Below are 14,422 nucleotides of genomic sequence, written 5' to 3' on the forward strand. Positions count from 1 at the left end.
GTGATAATTCCCATAAGTCAAATTTTGTTTGTTTTTCAAGGACTGAATTGTGTCTCTTGGCCAAGCTCTAATTTGTGGTTCAACTTCTTTACTCCTCTCCTCTCTGGTCCCTACAACCACCCCATTCATTTCAACTTTAGGAATTCAAACTCCTCACGTCAACAAACCCTTCCAGCCTCTGCTTCTTAGACTAGACCTGCTCCTGTGCCAGGGCACCATGGAGGAAGGGACACGCACCCTTCTTCACTGAGAGGGAAGAGAGACACGTGGGGAATCTCAACCTGGTCTCCCTCAGCGGCTCCAGGAACCCTCTGTATACCAGCAGAAGATGGAGACCTGAATACGGAGAAGAGGCTAGAATGTAGCTGAAGCGGTGAGGGGAAAACATGTACACAAGCTCATGTCTCTAGGGATTTTTCACTACTTCAGGTGAACATCAAGTTCACTAAAGACAGTAGAAATATTATAGATAACAGATAATGAAATAGTATAGATAATACACAATGAAAAGTACAACCCCCTTTAGATCCTGGCACCTTAAAAGAAATGCAGTTAAGCTGGACCTTAAAGACTGAATTGTCCAGAGAGATATAATCTTTCCTGCTTCTAATTTTTATGATATTTTCCACCTTTTCCTGAATTTTATACTTAAAGCCAGAATACAAAATTTGGATTAACTTCTCTTTTACTAGGTAAAAGGAGAGAGGGTTTTGTTTTTTTAGTTTTTTTTTTGCCCTTCACTAACCTGCCATCAACTCCTGTTGAATACTGAAAAAGAACATTGAGATTTACAAGAGCCTGTTGCTAAATATAGCTATTTTTAAAAAAAAAACTACTTTTTCTCGAACAGTAATAGATAACAGTGAATTCTACAAGGTCTTTCCAAGTGGAGAAAATGTAAAAGACACAACTGTCTTTTTTTGAATGGTGTTTTAAATCCAAACCATATCATAAAGAAGAAATTTTTGAAACTATCTGAAAGAACAAAATCTCTCTCCACTGGGGAAGAAAAGGTACAAATTAGCTTTCCTTCTGAAAAGCGCAAACTGTCAGAGACCATAAGAAACTGTTTTAGGCATAAAAGTATATTTGATAAACTTACTTAGGCATTAAAAAAAACTTACTAAAAAGATAATTAGTGTTTTAATTAAAATGTAAAATAAAAGCTAATGTGTTTCTTCTGCATATTAAACATATACTAATTACTTCTACCAGAGGAGTTAATATTCAGAACAATAAAAGAAGTTGCTTTAAAAAAAAATAGCAAGATAATAAATTCAGAAGCCATAAAAAGGAAAAACTTGACAGAAACTTAACCAGAAAAAAAAAAAACAAAAAAAAACCCCATATACATATATATATGTGTGTGTGTGTGTGTATATATATATATATATATATATATACACACACAAAGATATAATAATAATGAGAAAAATACTTGCAAAATGTAAGACAAACTACCAAAATACAATTCTCACAAAGAAATGAGAAAAAGGACTTCCCTGGTGGTAACAGGGGATAAGGATCTGCCTGCCCATGCAGGGCACATGGGTTCAATCCCGGGTCCAGGAAGATCCCACTTGCTGCCAAGCAACTAAACCCATGTGCCACAACTACTGAAGCCTGCGCTCTGCAACAAGAGGAGCCCCCGCAACTAGAGAAAGTCCGTGCATAGCAACGAAGACCCAGCACAGACAAAAAAGAAATCAGACAACTCAGTTTAAAACGGACAACTGATGAAATATGACACTCAACCACTAAATTGGAAAACTTCGATAACACCTAGTGGTGGCTATTTTATAGGAAACAGGCATCCTCATGAATTGCTGATGAAAAGTGTGAATTGGGGACACCATCTTGAAAACTATCAATATATCAAAAGAGCATTTGCCCTAGTAAAAGTACTTCTGAATAAATTTGGCAACAGTGTGTCACTAATAAAAATAATGAAATATTTCTCTATACATTAATCATTTTAAAAAATCAAGATGCAGAGTAAGTGAACAGTACTTTTTTTTTAGTAGCAAGCTACTTAATACTTTCTTCTTAGATAACTTCTTTTCTGAAACTATTACCAAGACTGTTCTGTCATATGTCCCACTTAGTACTCATTTTGTTGTCCCTGGTTGTTTTCTTTCCCCTCCTTGCAATGACAAAGATCAACGGATGTTTAATTGCATGAAATATTAAAAAGCAAAAGCAGCATTGTTTTTGCCTCATCTTATAGGCACTCTAAAGGCAGAATTATTAAAATGTATCTCTTCCACACTTTGCACAAGTGAGGCACCCAACCAATATTTATTTTTGTTTTACAAGTAACTTTTTGTACTTTTTTTTTTCATTTTTACTGGAATATAGTTGCTAAAAAGCAGAGACATTACTGTGCCAACAAAGGTCCATCTAGTCAAGGCTATGGTTTTTCCAGTGGTCATGTATGGATGTGAGAGTTGGACCATAAAGAAAGCTGAGAATCAAAGAATTGATGCTTTTGAACTGTGGTGTTGGAGAAGACTCTTGAGAGTCCCTTGGACTGCAAGGAGATCCAACCAGTCCATCCTAAAGGAGATCAGTCCTTGGTGTTGATCGGAAGGACTGACGCTGAAGCTGAAACTCCAATACTTTGGCCACCTCATGCAAAGAGTTGACTCATTGGAAAAGACCCTGATCCTGGGAGGGATTGGGGGTCAGGAGGAGAAGGGGACGACAGAGGATGAGATGGCTGGATGGCATCACCAACTCGATGGACATGTGTTTGAGTAAACTCCGGGAGTTGGTGATGGACAGAGAAGCCTGGCGTGCTGTGATTCATGGATCGCAAAGAGCTGGACAGACTGAGCAACTGTACTGAACTGAAGAAGAAAAGAAGGCTGAAAGAAGTTTCACAGAAAGAAAGGCTTTAGATTAGAAATAGATCTTAAAGGACACAGCATGGCTGTAAGTGGTTTAGAAAGAGGGCACTCATTCAAACAACCAGGGGCTAGGTTTTGGCTCGCCTGCTTATCAGCTGTGCAAACTTGCACAACTGGTTCCATTTCTTCATTAATAAAATAGGGTTTTATTTAACAAAAACTGTACTATTTCAAAGACTGGCTATGAGGATCCACAAGATTTGCGTATGTAAAGTGCCCTATACTGTGTGTCAATCAATACATTTTAGTTTTGTTTTTTATGTAACATGTTACTGATGAATACAAGTCTGCCAGCTACAAAAGATGTTAAACAAACCGACAGCATTCAGTCTATCTGAGAAAAGGTGAGTGTGCCCTGTGTGTGAAACTGTCCTTCAAATAATGCAACTTTTTCTGGGATAAAAATAACACTTTCTTCAAGATGCTCCCCCAATCCTGTTGCTTCATGAACTTAGTTACTCTGGCACTTTCTGTCTTTATTTCTTGTACTTTTCTTACGGCTTCAATTTCAACTCATTTAGTTGAGTGCATTCACATGTAGGAAGTGCATATACATTGTCTCAGCATCTGAAGAATATGCCAAAATTCAGGTTAAATCAGACTCAAGTTCATGGCTGTAAGATAGAAAAGGCTAAGTGCCACAAAAGTGGTTTTTAAGTGCCCTAAGGGGAAGGAAATGCTACTTACTTGCTTATATGCTAGCTTCCTTTCAAGAATGGAAACAGCCAGAGAACATTAGTCTGTTTCAGACTTGCAACATACTGGGCTTAGGAGGCCTGTTTTATTCATTCAGCAATTACTTGCAATCACTGTTCAAGATCACAAAGTTCATCAGGAATTGGTGTAAGGAAAAAAAACAGACATGAAGGCAAATGACAATAACCTGTGATCAGTACTAAGAACAACAGCTTGAACAAATGCATTCAGGGTGCCCAGAGGATGCTGAGAGTAGGGACCCACAGGCTGAACGAAGAATAAGCCAAGTCCTTACCAAGGAACTCCGTTTGGCTTCAACTATGGCACAACAAACAGGTACCGCGAGACCGAAGGACCACGGAGCCCAAGATGCCTGGGGCTGCTGACTTGGGCTGCCAGGTCACCTGCACTCGGTCAACACACGTGTAGAGAGCACCCACTGTGAGCCAGGCACAACGCCGGGTAACCACGGCGGGTGTCCCCAGGGCAGGGTCTCAGGGTTACCCTAGCAGTCTGGAGGAGGCGAGGATGCTTCCCAAACGTCACTCCTAAGTAGGAACCTGAGATCTGGCTAACACTTCAAAGTCAAAGGCAGAGCCCCGCCACCCGCAAGCAATCCACCACCCCGGGATCTGGGGAGGGAGGAGATCAGTCCTCCGGGGAGCCTCAACCAGGACCCCAAGGACCCCGGACCTCCTCCTATCCCAGCCCCAAACCCAGCCAGGAAGCGAAACTCACCGGAGGCCACGGATGCTGTCACAGCGGTGACACTCAAGCTCCCGAGGAACACCACCTTCTAGCAAATACCTCACCCCGGCTCTAACCCGCTAGCGTCTTCCTACTCACAACCGAACCCACTGAGCCCCGAGGCCATTGAGGAGCAGCCGCCTCCTTCAATTGCAGTCTAGACGCGGGCATGGTGGGCGGGGCTATGCCGGCTCGGGGCGGGGCATAGAAGCGGAAGTCTCCGCCTTTTTCAAGCTAGATTGAGAAGTCCGCCCGCAGTTGCAAACACTACACGGCTGTTTAAAAGCGGGCGCCAGAGGTGGCGGGAAGTTCCTCCTGTGTACCTATTGGTGAATTCCCGAGCCAATTATGAAAGTGTTGACTCTAGAGAGGGCGGGCTTATCAGTTACTTAGAGACGCCCAAGCACCTGGTCTTCACTCGCGCCGAGAAACCGGTCTCGCCCTAACTCCTTGCCCCTCACTTCACCATCTGGTGCAGTGTCCCGCGCCCACTACGCTCCCCACGCCTGAATTCCAGTTCTCAGTTGCAACACACAGAATCCCTCACTTTCCTCAACCTTAAGAGATTTTTCGCCTTTACCCGATTCACTAAGGTGATGGGTGCCTGCTTCCCCATCACCTTAACAGCCTGAGTCTTCTTGCTTACTAGGTCCCGCCTTGTTTGAATGTGTGTTTCTTTCCTGATGAAATGACATATTTTCCACGTTTATTTACTACCTGAATTTCCTCGAGTGTGAATGTTCTTGTCACTTAGATATTGTTGTTCAGTCGCCAAGTCATGTCTGACTCTGCAGCACGCCAGGTATCCCTGTTAACCTGTTTTCTTTTTTTTTAATTTATTTAATTGGAGGCTAATTACCTTACAATATTGTAGTGGTTTTTGCCATACATTGACATGAATCAGCCATGGGTGTACATGTGTTCCCCATCCTGAACCCCATCCCCCACCTCCCTCCCCATCCCATCCCTCAGGGTCATCCCAGTGCACCCTGTCTCATCCATGGAACCTGGACTGGCAACCTATTCACATATGGTAATACACATGTTTCAATGCTATTCTCTCCAATCATCCCACCCTCGTCTTCTCCCACAGAGTCCAAAAGTCTGTTCTTTACATCTGGGTCTCTTTTGCTGTCTCACATATAGGGTCATTGTTACCATCTTTCTAAATTCCATATATATGCGTTAATATACTGTATTAGTGTTTTTCTTTCTGACTTCACTCTGTATAATAGGCTCCAGTTTCATCCACCTCATTAGAACTGATTCAGATGTGTTCTTTCTAATAGCTGAGTAATATTCCATTGTGTATATATACCACTGCTTTCTTATCCATTCGTCTGCCTATGGACATCTAGGTTGCTTCTATGTCCTAGCTGTTGTAAACAGTGCTGTGATGAACATTAGGGTACACATGTCTCTTTCAATTCTTAACCTGTTCTTTTAAGACCATGCAGCCCAGTGTGCAGTAAAGCTCTCTACTATGTCTAACCTCCTGGGGTAAATGGTTCCAGTGAATTATCAAGGAGGGAGCTAGTAGCAGCAGATTCACACATCCTTTTAACCCTTTCCCATATATACTAGTATGGAGTAAAAGGACTGTTAAAGGTTGCTCATAACCTGACTAGCTGCCTCTGGCTACCTCCACCATCCCACCCCTGGATGCCTATACTGACCCCTGTAACCCAAGCATAAGGGTCTGGCACATAATAGGTACTTAACCCATAGCAACAGGTGAATGAAATCTCTGGTCAGGCTGCCCCTGATTCCCAGAGTGGTATTGTTTTGCTTATTTCTTTCACCTCTACTGAGTTGCCCACTTCCCCCCCCACTCAATCTTCAAGATAGAGGAGTAACTCCTCTGAAGTCTTTCATGACACATGCTTCCCTTCCTTGGTAGAAATGATCTTTCTCCACCCTGGACACAGTGTACATCTCTTACTATAATCCTTAATATCTAATATAGTCAGTTGCTATGTGATTGTTTCACTAAGTCCAACAATATCTAAAGGCACTATTTGCTTTGTGGCCCCGCAATCAAAACAAATTTGATTAATGAGTAAATGAATGAACAAGTAAAATGAAGGCTTTTTGTTTCAGAAAAAGCAAATAAAAGGCATTCAGGTAAATGGCAGTTGTCGAAATCTGAGCCAAGGTGTGTAAGAACTAGGCTTATGGGCTTTCCGTGTCTCACCACAGTCCATCAGCAAGGTGCTTGTAATGTCCCAAGTTAAGGGTTAAGATGAAATGTTACAGCAAGAATGCTAAGGGATCCCTATCCATAAATAGCTGTTTCTTAGGTGGAAGGAAAAAAAAAAAGATGTTAAGGGAGAGGAAGCACATGAAGGGACAGTGTTTTTTATCCCTTACGTAGCGCTTTACGCACTGGTAACTTCCTTTACAGACACTAACTCATTTTTCCTCACAACAATCCTGTGAGGGGCTAGTACAGGTTTTAGGATACTGTTTAACAGTAGAAGAGGAGAAGGAAATGGCAACCCACTCCAGTATTCTTGCCTGGAGAATCCCATGGATGGAGGAGCCTGGTAGGCTAGTCCATGGGGTCGCAAAGAGTCGGACACGACTGAGCAATTTCACTTCACTAACAGTAGAAGAAACTGACCAAAAAAATAATAATTAAGTGACTTGTTCAAGGTTACACAGTTCATGTGAAACAGAGACAGAATTTGAATCCAACTCCTTTATCTCGAAATTCAGATCTCATCACTATATATAAAAGTGAAACTTAAGCACTTAAATTACAAAAGATGAAAAACAAAGAATAAGTCAGAGCTCCTTGCCTCTAAAAATGGATTTGAGTGGAGTTATGGACATATTATGGGCTTCCCAAGTGGTAAAGAACTGGTAAAGAACTGGGTTAACTGGTAAAGCTGGTGGTAAAGAACCCGCCTGCCAATGCCAGAGTCATTAAGAGATGAAGGTTGGATCCCTGGGTCAGGAAGATCCCCTGAAGGAGGGCATGGCAACCCACTCCAATTTCCTGCCTAGAAAACCCCACGGACAGAGGAGACTGGTGGGCTGTAGTCCAAAGGGTCACACAGAGTCAGACACAAATGAGGCAACTTAGCATGGACACGCGCATGGATGTATTATAATCAACACTATTTTCCTGACTGTCTATCATGTTTAATTCCTGGTCTATGTGCTTGAATATAAAGTGGGAGGCATGACCCCAGCCCCCCTCCATACTCTGAGGTGCAAGATGCTTATATAAAAAGACCAGTGATAACACACAAAAAAAGTAGTTTACTACATGCAATATGAGTAGATAGTACTAATCTGGGGAAAAGTAAGCATATAAGGAAGGATCTCTCAGGGAAAGTTCCTGGAATAAGAGGAAGAGTTAACAGGCAAGCTGATTAGCAAGAGTGGTTGCAATAGGAAGGGTTAAGTTCAGTTCAGTTCGGTCGCTCAGTCACGTCCGAGTCTTTGCAACCCCATGAGCCACAACACGCCAGGCCTCCCTGTCCATCACCAACTCCCAGTAGTCAGTACAAATAAAAGATTCTTGTATTTAAAGGTAAGACTGGAGAAATAGGCTGAAATAAGATAGCCAAAAGAAGAGTGTAAAGTGTGGACAAATAAAAAAGGCATGCTACAGAGTTAAGGTGTGGTAATGCACAAGGAATGCATTTAACATGTCCAGAGAAACACAAGCACACAGAGGCATTCTGGGGTAATAAAGACAAACACGAAGAAAGAGAGAAAAAAATTCCAGGGGCCTTGAATGGTTCAAAGATTATTTATAGAATGTTGGCTGTTTTGGGTCAAATGTTGGGTCAAATGCCTTGCATTCTGACACACCTGTGAGCTGGGAGGAACTCTACCAAACTCCTTTACATTTCAAGGGGAAATGACTGTTGTGATGTGGTCCCTCTGATTCAGATCATTTAGGAAGGTGCAGCTAAGCCATCATTCCTTCCTATTTCCTACCTTCTCTTTGGTGTCAGAGCTATCAGGTCATCCCATAATAAGGAGTACTATCCTCAAAAGAGCACTGAACTTAAAGATCCAAGTTCAAGTTTCAGCTCTCCTACCTACTAGCTTTTGTTCACTATTTAATCCTTCTGTGCCTCAAAGGTCTTATTTGAAAATAGAAGTGATAATATCTACTTTGCAGAATTGTAACAAGGATGAAATAAGATTGTGTGAAAGAGCTTCTAAAATGTAGAAACACTATTCAACAGGGTTATTTGAGGAATATCAGATTTTTATTTGTAGTATTATATATTCAAGAGTATTTTTTGAGCATCCATTAATCGTTCCTTATTAAGCAGCTTATCACGGAATCTACGCCTGCTCTCAGCCACTATTACCTCCCCACCACTCCAAGACCTGGCCATACCTGACTGGGTCAAAGGTGAGCACCAGACCCAAGCTGAGCCAATCATATTTCCTTCCCAGACAACAGAAATAAAACTCCATGAAACTGAGTCAGGTTTGTAACCCTACAGAAGAGAAGCAGATTTTTATTACACTTTCTGTATCTTACGGGAAATATATCACTTCCATAACTGTGTCACGTATATAGTGCAAACTCAAAACTGACGATCATGAATTTCTGCCACTCAGAGCCATAGATCTGCCTGGTTCCTGCACTTTGTGAAGCCTGACAGGTCATCTTTTCCTTGGTTCTGTGATCATCTGAACCTTAAAATATCTTGACTTGAGCAAGCTTGGGTCATATAGAGTTTGAACAGTGTTCCCCCGAGTTTTGTGCCCACTCAGAACTTGTAGATTGAAAAGAAGTACGAAAACAAGATTATAAAAATGGTGTCTTATGTAGGCATCTACATAACATGTTCAATGGATATTAACAAAATGCAACATAATGATACCATTTAGAAGAAATCATAGGATTTATTAAAAATGTTAATGTATTTGAGCACTTAGATATTATTGTCCAGTAATGGGATACAAACTTAAAGTTATTTGATATTCTATCTTAGGTTAGGTTGGGATGAAAATTTGAGTGCAAATGATTTACTAAGGAAGGGCTTCCCAGAGAAAGTGGTTAGGGACTGAGGAAGCTGGACAGGGCAGGGGAAGAAGCCAGGCAGGGGTGTGCTCTCAGGAGCAGTGCTTGCCCCAGCCTGACCCCCTAGGGAGCTCTAGCGTGTAATCAGGGTGGGGTAATGGGCTGAGTTTTTCTGCTCCTGCACCAGGTAAGGGAAGAGGAAGCCCAGAAGCACTTCTGGCTCTGGGTAACCCAAAGCAGCTCGCCTCGCCTGAGGTTGTCCTTAGAAGGAACAGAGTCACTTGTGCAGGCAGTTAGGAGCAAAACACAACAGAAATGGCTCAGCAGATCTGAGGGGTTCTGGACAGTCCATGTCTGCCATTCTCTGATCTTATTAATGTGTCTCTGGAGAAGATACCAAACATTTACATTTGAGTAGGAAATGGAGGTGGTCTCATGCAGCTCAGCCAAATGACCCCTCCCAGTACTAGAATCATGGGACCTAGGACTACCAAGATGATCCAACCACTATGTTCTGTGGATTCAGTATATTCAGTGAATGGGTCAAGGGTTAAAGTGGCAATCTTCCTACAATCTCTTGCCATATCTTTTACTCCCAAACTATTTTTTTTTTTAACTTAAACTTTTTATTTTGAGAAAATCATAGAGTCATATGAAATTGTAAGAAATAATACAGGGAGATCTCCTATAAGCTTTATCCAGCTTCCACCAATAATAATATCTCACAAAACAGTAGTATAATAAGACAGCCAAGATAGCCACACTGTTACAGTCAAGATTCAAAACAATTCCATCATACAAGGACCCCTCATGTCCTTGTTGCCTTTTGCAACTGTGTCTACTTCCCTCTCTTCTACTGACTCCCTTTCTATACTTTTATAAAAACATTTCAAGAATGTTAGGTAAATGTAACTCTATGGTACTTAACTTTTGGGGATTAGTTTTTTCTTGCTCTGCCTAAATCTCTACAGATCATCTAAGTGGTTATGTGTATCTCATTCCTTTTCACTACTGAGTATTGTTCCATGGATGACAGTTTGTGTAATATTTACACAACTTTACAGTTGTGTAAAGTCCTACCATCTGGGACTTTTCCAGTTGTAGGTCATTAAAAACAAAGCTAATATGAATGTTCCTGTACAAATTTTTGTGGGACCATAAGTTTTTATTTCTGTATGACCAATGCCATGGAGTACAATTTATTGGGTTGAATGTAAGTTCCATGTTTAGTTTTTTAATAAACTACCAAACTGCTTTCCAAAGTGGCTGTACTATTTTACATTCTCACCAGGAATGCACACGTGATCTACTTTCTTTTCATCCTAGCCAACACGGTGTTGTCATTATTTTTCACTTACTCATTTTGTTATGTGTGTAATAAGATCTCATTGTGATTTTAACTTGCATTTCCCTACTAGCTAAGGTACATCTGGAAGTTCTAAATTCATGTACTGCTGAAACCTAGCTTTGAGCATGACATTGCTAGCGTGTGAATAAGCCCAACTGAAATAAGGCAACTTCACATGCTTCTTGTCATCTGTGTATCTTCAGTGAAATATCTATGCATTTTTTTGCCCATTTTCTAATTAGGATTTTTACTGTTGACTTTTTTTGAGTTTTATGTATTCTAGATATGTGGTTTGAAAATATTTCCTCCCAGTCCATAGCTTGTCCTTTATCCTCTTAACAGAACTTTCAGAGAGCAGAAATTTGTACTTTTGATGAAGTGCAACATAACAGTTTTCCCTTTAATGGATCATGTCTAAGGACTCATATCCTCAAGATTTTCCTCTGTGTTCTTTTCTCCTAAAAGTTATCATGGTTTTACATGTTACAGTTAAGTCCATAATCCATATGAGTGAATACTTACATAAAGTGTGAGCTTCTTTCTTATGCCTACAGATGTACCGCTGCTCCAGCATCATTTGCTGAAAGGCTATCCTTTGCCCACAGAGTATAATGCCCCTTAGCCTCCTCCCAGTGGAGTCCCCAGGGCTGGTTAAAAGCCCCTGATCTGTAGGCCACAGCTCCTAAGAGGCAGCCCTTTCACAGGACTCTCTCTCCAGATTCTGTTACTGCTCCCTCCCCTTACTCCTCCACTGGCTGAAGAGCACTGCCTCCTCCCTTGCGGTTTCCCATACTCTGCCCAGACCTTTGTAAATAGTCCCTTTATTAAACTTTTCTCCAGTTACCCAATTTAAGTGAGCCATCTGTTTCCTGTCAGGTCCTTGACACATTCTATAAATGATAAATTTTCCAAATCCCAAGCATCAGACATATTCTGTCAATTGTCATAAATCAATAATCATTTATTTTTTTGAAAAGTTGTTTACAGATATTTTATACGCAAATGGATTTCTGCTTTAAGACAGATGAAGATAAGAATGTGACATTAAAATAGCATGCAATCAAACTTCTTTTGTTGTTTCATTTTCTTTTAACTGTGCCTGTTGCTGTAAGCGCGGTATTTACCCATTTAACTATTTATACCATTACAGTCAAATACTGATCAGCTACGTGTACTGCTCACATCAGTCATACTCTTCGCATCAAGAACTCTTTCCTGCCACCCAACCAAGTTATCACTCTGCTCAACCAGAATGAGACCATAACCCTGTTAAGGTAATTAGATCAGCCATAAATTTCGCTGATTTATACCCATGCTGATCCCCTTTACAAGGACAAATAATCAAGAATTATGATGTATGCAAAATTGAGGAAAAATACATTATTTTCTAGTTGTAAAAAAGAAAACGATATATTGAAGAAGCCAATGACAGTGTAAGTAAAATAAAAGCATAAACCTTCACATAATTAGAGTTCAGTGTGCTTGATTTCTGATGATTTCTATCCAAAAGAAGTTTCTCATATTTTATTTAAAATTTAGCAAATATTTCACAATTGCAAAGATTTATCTACATAGCCAAAGTGAAGTGGAATTAAGGCAATTGTCTAGATAACTCATGATAAAAAAAATTCTAAAGTAGTGGCCATATCTCTATATGCAAAGCTGTTTTCTGCTACTCAAAATAACCAAATCTACTTCTACCACCAATACTTACATTTTTCCAAAGTTCCAATGTTTTTAACTGAAAGGCTGCAGATCTCTGCTATCTGAATGACGAACTCAGTGAGTACAGACACAGACTAAAGGAAAAAACTGGTTTCCAGATTAATCATACAGACTGGTTATCAACATTAACCCCCAATAAAGGGAAAATTTGATTTTTATAAACTCATATTATGTTAGGGCTAAAATGGACCTCTGAATATACCTAGTCCAGCTCCCTCATTTTATAGACAAGGAATCTGGAGTCCAGACAGATTCAGCAATTTGCTCAAGGTCATACTGAGACCAAGTCCAGTGCTTTAACCTACACAATGGTTCATTACCTCATCAGTTTACCAAGCGTGCCAACATGTGGCAAACCTTTCAACTTTCTCATTCAGTGTTTTCTCCCTGGTACATTTTGTCTGGTCATATCTAGAAAAGGTGCTAAGGATACATGTAGATGAGGGACTATGAGTCAGTCACCGCAATCAAGGGGATATTTCCCCATACTTTAAAATAAATTCAGCACTTTAAATAAGAATAAAACCAATATGGAGACTGACCATGAAGAACTGGTTTGTCAATTTTTTAAATCCATGCACTCATGAGCTCTTTTGGAAGTCAGGGGAGTGAGGGGCAGGGGGAAGGAGGGAGAAATGCAATGAAACCAGAAATGACTGATACATTTGGCTTCTTTAGCTTGTCATATGTTACATGCAAACAGTCCAAATAGCAAAGATTGAGAAATACTAGGCCAAAGAAGCTGGGCTCCAACCATTTAACTAGCAAATGGGACAGGCCAATGAAACAGACCAGTGCTTTCAGTGGCCTTTCATTTGATTCCACTGGCATAGACACAGTCCAAATTCAAAGTCAAATTTATTTTAACATTGCAGTGAAAGTGCTGCTAAATAGAAAATAAAGTCAGTGACTATTAAGCAAATTGCTTCTTATTTTTATAACAAGGAAAAACTCTTTTGGCAAATGGTTCTATAGTTATAGAATATGAAACCATTTGGAACTTATTTCCCCAATATGAAAATGTCCCCAAATTATCAAGTTGAAAGGCACGTACCACTGCCCCAGCAGTTCATTCAAGTTGTCTTTAGCATGTAAAATTTTAATTGTGCTTTTAGCTTGTTATCAACACAATATGGCCTTACAAAGTGACATCCGTGCATATGTATAATTTCTTTTCAAATGGACACATCCTCTTCCCCTCTCTGATTTTCACTCTCTGAAGATCAATTTTTGTTAGCTCTTTGTTTTATAAAGGACCTAGTCCATGATGGTCTCAGAAAGATACGCTTCACAGTTTGTGCTCTAATGTACCTAGAAACCAAATTTGAATTATCTTTGTGTCCTAATACAAAATGAACTTTCCTGAAGCATCAGTGTGATGGTACTTCCAAACGGTCATTTGTTGGAATGCAAAAGTCCTGGATTATTATCTTTTCTCACTGGTTGTTTAAGGCTTACTTCACTTCCAGAAGAGATGATTGGCAAACTATTATCCATGTGATATCTGATAAGGTGGCCAACATTATCAAATACATGATCCTTGGTCCTCACCTTGAAAAGGAAATACAAATGTATTTAGGCAAAATCATAACAGTTCTTCTGAAAGGGATAAACAACCACAGGGTAAAAACAGACATATCCTTGAATGGGATAACTGGCTGAACAAAGAAAAGTAAAGGTACTTTTCAATTCTGTATCCTTTAGTAAACTATTTCCTCATTCCCAATTATCTTTTTAAAGAAACTGTCATTCCCAGTCAGGAAAATGGTAAACACTTGTCACCTAATCCAAATTTGCAACCAACTTCTTTGCCATATTACTTTCTGATACATTCTATCATGTCCCCGTTCGTATACATGTTTGCGTCATAAACGTATGACCACCTCTGCTGTCTTTGGGTTAGCATGACATATCGTTATCCATCCTTTTCACTTTCAGCCTAAATGTGACCTTAAATCTAAAGTGAGTCTCCTATAAATAGCATACATATAGTTGGAT

General features: G+C 40.2%; 2 protein-coding genes across 10 annotated transcripts in view; both read right to left on the reverse strand.

Annotated features, from left to right (window-relative positions):
- CEP152 (centrosomal protein 152) overlaps nt 1-4,504 on the reverse strand; it is a 99,646-nt gene extending 95,142 nt beyond the window's left edge. For all 9 annotated transcript variants that reach the window (XM_061157098.1, XM_061157097.1, XM_061157091.1 and 6 more), the window contains exon 1: nt 4,344-4,504. The gene's annotated coding sequence lies outside the window, so the exon portion shown is untranslated. The remainder of the gene's footprint in view (nt 1-4,343) is intronic.
- Nucleotides 4,505-11,692: 7,188 nt separating this feature from the next.
- Nucleotides 11,693-14,422, reverse strand: part of SHC4 (SHC adaptor protein 4) — a 124,480-nt gene continuing 121,750 nt past the window's right edge. Inside the window, exon 13 of the mRNA XM_061157101.1 lies at nt 11,693-13,975. Coding sequence (XP_061013084.1) covers nt 13,820-13,975 — 156 coding nt within the window. The 3' untranslated portion in view covers nt 11,693-13,819. The remainder of the gene's footprint in view (nt 13,976-14,422) is intronic.

The sequence above is a fragment of the Dama dama genome, chromosome 12 (assembly GCF_033118175.1).
Source record: "Dama dama isolate Ldn47 chromosome 12, ASM3311817v1, whole genome shotgun sequence".
Taxonomy (NCBI): domain Eukaryota; kingdom Metazoa; phylum Chordata; class Mammalia; order Artiodactyla; family Cervidae; genus Dama; species Dama dama.